At 38.5% G+C, this 5,576-nt stretch overlaps 1 protein-coding gene across 1 annotated transcript; it reads left to right on the top strand.

The window, feature by feature from the left end:
• Nucleotides 1-456: 456 nt before the first annotated feature.
• Nucleotides 457-1,802, top strand: LOC115243746 (ankyrin repeat domain-containing protein 13C-like). The gene is made up of 3 exons (XM_029820943.1): nucleotides 457-1,262; nucleotides 1,412-1,453; nucleotides 1,708-1,802. The coding sequence occupies exons 1-3, from the start codon at nucleotides 1,136-1,138 to the stop codon at nucleotides 1,800-1,802; spliced, it is 264 nt and encodes an 87-aa protein (XP_029676803.1). The 5' UTR covers nucleotides 457-1,135.
• The last annotated feature ends 3,774 nt before the right edge of the window (nucleotides 1,803-5,576 follow it).

The following is a 5,576-nucleotide window of genomic DNA, read 5'->3' as shown; positions in this document are numbered from 1 at the left end:
CCCGAGGCGGGGAGCTATATCTTGTGCACGAACAAACTGCAGAACTTTTATATTAAATAAATATTGTTACAACTTGACGCAAGAAGTCGATAACAACACTGTAATTGTTTAACTTTTCTTTGATTTGTTATATGAAATATAGCTCCCCGCCTTCGTTATTATCAATACTTTAACTGTGGAAAAGGATTTATCAATCTGTGTAGCCAAAAAAAAGATTTTCACTTGAAACGACTTTCGCGGTTTGTCGGTAATTTTGGATCCCCTTAAATTAATCAGGTTAAATTATATTAATAAATTAATCCTCGTATAAAGAAAGTAATGAAAGAAAGAAAGAAGAGAGAAAGAGAGAGCCCCGAGTCAAGCCCTGTCAAAAGTCCTGTCAAAAGTTTAATCAATTCATTTTTCGAGAAATTTCCTGATCGATCGATTTCTTAGAAAGATACAATGATCAAGAGTCAATGTCGCTATCTCTCTCGAATGGCATTTAATATATGTACACAATTCAGCGGTAAACATGCTCGTTCAATCTTCAATCGTACTAATTTACGAACATACTTCTTGAGACAATTAGCAGTGATTAACAGCATACCGATGATAGTGCACACTTGCGTAAAAACAAATACAAGTTTCATGGTAAATCGCAGCAAAAATCCCATATCATCCACCGTCTATTGTCCATTCCTGCAAATTAGCATTGCCTTGCCTTGAGTAAGGTTAACGTCTCATAGCGAGAGCAGTCGGGTCTCGGCACACATATATATGTACATGCATACGTACATACATATACGCGTATGGATTTTGGGCAAGTGTGCGGATGCAATGGTGAATAATAAGAGTTCCGCAGAAATTCACTTTTGAGTGATAAAACGACGTTATTTAACACCAGAGAAGGTCAATAGAGGTGTATAAAGTTTAAGTAAGAGAGAGAGTTGCGAGAGTTATGTAAGTATCGTGTAACAACACTGAGTCGCAAATTTGACAGAAAATGAAACATGTGCTCTGATGTTTATAACATCACGTCAATATGATGATTTATGATGATACGCTTTAACGTCACACGTGGAACGTGTTGCGATGTAAAACGCCGCGCCTTGCGTTTAACTCGCCTACCGTTGTAACGCATGACAGATCTCAAATGCCGATGATCATGGCGCAGGAGGAAGGTGAGAAGTACCCGATTCACAGATGTATATTTCAAGGCAGCATCAAGACACTGAGTTCCTTAATTAGAACACACGATATTGCTGAAAAGGATAAACAAGGTGTGACATTGTAATACAATTGCATTCCACAATATACTTCGTATAGTTCTCGTTGATATCTAGTACACGAGAAAAATTAAAATAATTAGATTCTGAAGTAAGAAATGTAGTACATTTTTATATTTATCTCTGTGCGTTCTCTGTTGCAGGGAACACACCTTTGCATTTAGCTGTGATGTTAGGAAGGAAAGGTATGGAAATCTTTATACATTTTATTTCGCTATACACATATTAGTATGTAAACCGCATCAAAATTAACATTTAATCAGATATCAGAAATATGACACGTTACAAGTTAATTATGCAATAATTATGCATAATTGATCAAGCAATTAGATTTTTTTATCTAGATGTTTTGTTTGAGAGAACTAATGCCATGAAATATTAAAAATGTTTCAAATCGATAACTAGAGGGAATCAACTTATATTTTGTTTTATATTATAGAATGTGTTCAATTATTGCTTGCACATGGTGCACCCGTAAAAGTGAAGAATCTAGCTGGCTGGAGTCCACTGGCTGAAGCAATCAGTTACGGATAACTACTAATTCTAACACTTTTTCAAATATTGGTAACATATTTATAGGCCTAAATTCACTTGCTTTTCTAGCTTTCTCTATTTTTGGAATCGGTATTATTGTAGACGTTTTCCAACCTTTTGGACAGCAACCTTCCTTCAAAAAATTATTTATTATATCAACAAATTCCTCTTTTATTATGCTAAATACTGCCTTTAATATATTGCTAGTTATTCCCACCTCTGTACCTTTCTTTTTCGATAGACCCATAACAATTTCCTGTAAATGCTCTATACTAATCATCTCCAAATTTTCCATAATTCTCGCGTTTCAATAACATAAATAATTCTTTTACACGCACTTTTACTTCCATTTATAGATTTGGTAAATATTTAGATTAACGTACCTACCTCCATTGACTTTGACCTTGACATATGTTGTCAAAGTCACTGTCCTGAGTAACATCCAAGAGGTTTTAGCCGTCGCTCGTTGTTCGTTAAAAAGTTATTAACAAAAAAAATTTTACAAATATAGCAGTTATTTTAAGTATCCAAATGTGGAAATAGTACATGTATAATCAAAGAAAAGTTATTTAAAGGGGTAAATCGTTAAAACTTTTTGTTAAAACAGAAAATAGTTGCTTTGGTCCAAAACGAAATTTGTAATTGTCCTGTTCCGCATGGGTTTTTTGGTTTGGGTTAGGTTATATCTTCCGGAAGTGGAGCCCCCCTGCAAGGGGGGAGAAGCGGAACCCACTGCGTCCACGCATACACTTTCCAACCCATACAAGAATTGTGGGATAGATCTCGCTTCACGTAGAAAGTTGAAAACTATTCTCATATACATGTTGTTTGAAAATTACGTACATTTCATCTAAATTCTTTTGTTAATAACTTTTTAATAAACAACGAGCGATGGCTAAAACCTTTTGGATGTTACTCAGGACAGTGACCTTGACAACATATGTCAAGGTCAAAGTCATTGGAGGTGGGTACGTTATTCTAAATAATTACCTTAGTTTAACTATTGCATTTCTTTCAATTTTAAATTGCAATCAATTTTGTTCCGTGTCAGCATACAATGCCTTCCTATATGCTTCATCTTTTTTAGCCGCTGCTTCCCTTATTTCATCCGAAAACCACTTTTTCCCTTCCCATATTCTCGGAATTCTAAAATTTTACCTAGGTGCTGTAGCGTCCAACGCAGTTACTACACTCCCAACAAATTTCTTCGCTCTCACGCTGACATCCATATCTTGGTTTTTCTCTAATTTATTTTCCACTAGTTTAAGAAATGCATCTATATTAAACTCTCTATATTTCCTAACATTAAGTTCTCTGTATTTATTATCAATTTTATTCGCATTCAGTTCAACTTTTAGCCACGCACGATCCGTTATTTTAGGTTCATGCATTACCTGCACTTCTATTTTATTATTAGCAAAAATTAAACTTATAATTGTCTTACTATCTTTCGTAATTCTCGTCGGTTTATTTACATATTGTTTCATGTCTAAGCTCAACATGTCGTTTGCAGCTTCATTGTATAAAACGAATCTAACATGATATCTATATTAAAGTCTCCTATTATCATACATTCTCTCCGTATTATTAACTCTTCTATTATATCCTTCAGAAATCTCACGAAATCACCATGCGGTGCACTCGGTGAATGATATATTACTATTATTATTTCTCTATACAATTTTTCTTTCACCTCAATCGCAGCACACCAACAATTCGATTCTAATTTTTTTACTAATACTACTTCATATTTAACATCATTCCTTATATATAAAACAACCCCTCCTGTATTTCTATTTTCAGCATCACATCTAATTATACTATAACCTGGTACGTTCACTTCACTGTCTTCAATTTCAGCAGTCAATCTTGTCTCTGATAACGCTATGAATGCCGAATTTATTTTCTTCATAATCTGATGCCGTATCTCATCTCTATGCGCCATCAAACTTTGCGCATTTGTATACAATATTATTTCCGCTTTCTTCTGTAATTGCTATTTCGCATCCTCCCAGCCGGCTCTCCTCTTCTTCTCCTGTATCGCCCTTTTAAATGTTGGACATTCCGGGCTAAGGGCGTCGTGTTCATCACTTATCTTCAGGTTGTATGTTCGAATTTTAAACATACAATTACACATTTTTTCTTTGTCGCCGTACATTCAATCGTCTTATGATTTCCTGCACATATGTGGCATGTTTCATCTTGTAACGATGCATTCCCCCCATCGTTACTAAACCGTATCCGGCCGCCGATCCGCCGGAAGTCCGCCGTCCGACGAACACCGGTCGGGCAAATGCGGAGGCGCTGAGCGCCCATTTTTAAATAACAACAGAAACGCGTAAACATCTAACCGCCGTTAGGCGCGCGAAAACATCGAGAACCGACGACGCGCTCGGGTAACCGCTCGACCGTTACTATCCTAGAACGCTCAGAGAGAAAGAAAACGGAGTTGGGAGTACTCAGCCTCCGCCGAGAGTTTGCGTCATTTCCGAGAGCAATTCGTCTGAAAACCTTTAAAGAGAGGTAAACGGGAACAACCGTACTCGTCCTTGTCGAGAGTTCTCGACACCTCGCATAAATCCGACCACCTGCGTGCAACGGCGAGCTTCCAATGGTGGGGAGTTCCCTGCCATCGACGGGTGTTCTCGTCGACCGTTGCACTCCCGAAATTCCGCGGGGAAAGACCATCCCGAATTAATACAGCACGCGCTATACGCACCTAGCTAACACTTCTGCGACCGCCATTTAGTCATCCGGACTCGCCATTGATACGGCGCGCTAAGTCCCGCGCTGAGGGATGATCCACATCCCTACCGATTGACATACGCGATCAATACATACGCGTCGAAGAACCGCCCATCGGCCCGACCGAAATTACGGCCCGGGAGCTAACGGCATCTACCGAAATCCCGGCCCGCGATCAATAATCGATATCCGATCGCACCGACGAAATATCGAACCGCACCGCACATACGTGCGTTGCATTAGATGCACCGCACCCGACACAACCGTACCGCCGTACATCCTGCATCTTACACGCATTTACATTATATATATATTCACACATACTCACTCGATTATAATCATTTATACATCGCACACCGCCGTATCGCCGTACAGGCGACCGCTTCACACACACCGCTGCACACCGACACGCACTCACACGCTTGTATCATTCGCTCATACATAACGATCTTCCATTCGATATTCTGCGCACAACTAATTATTATTATACATTTGCGCGCTCACTCACTCGTCATTCGTCTCGCACGCACACCAATACACACATACATCTATACGCGCTCACACACATAAACACACACGCTGTACATATGCACCACAACACGCAATAAATTATATTTTTCCTAACATCACTTTCGTTCGTCTCTCGATACTCTTTCACGAGCCCCGGATCCCGACCGAGTTATCCGTCACCGCCTCGCGAAAGCGGTTTATTACAATCTCACGTACAATTTTTTGCAATATAGTATTCCCAGCATTTAATACATCTTTTCTTAAAGCAGCTTAAGCATTGTAAGATAAAATGATGAGGAAGCAATGTGCAAGTTTCTAATTTGCACAACTCTACTTGTTTAACTATTCTCTTCACTATTCGCATTTGGAATCCATCATTTATTGCATGAATTCTATTCTGCTTCTTGTTTGTAGTTATTAAGTCATCATCATCCAACTTTATTTCTTCTTCGCTGACATTGATAATTTTTATTTTGGGCTTCATCTGCGATGATTCCGTAACTTTGAAATTTTTTCCCA

The sequence above is a fragment of the Formica exsecta genome, unplaced genomic scaffold (genome assembly GCF_003651465.1).
Source record: "Formica exsecta isolate Colony F162 unplaced genomic scaffold, ASM365146v1 scaffold729, whole genome shotgun sequence".
In the NCBI taxonomy this organism is placed as follows: domain Eukaryota; kingdom Metazoa; phylum Arthropoda; class Insecta; order Hymenoptera; family Formicidae; genus Formica; species Formica exsecta.
Note: the sequence above shows the minus strand (reverse complement) of the source record. Positions and strands in the feature narration are given on the sequence as shown.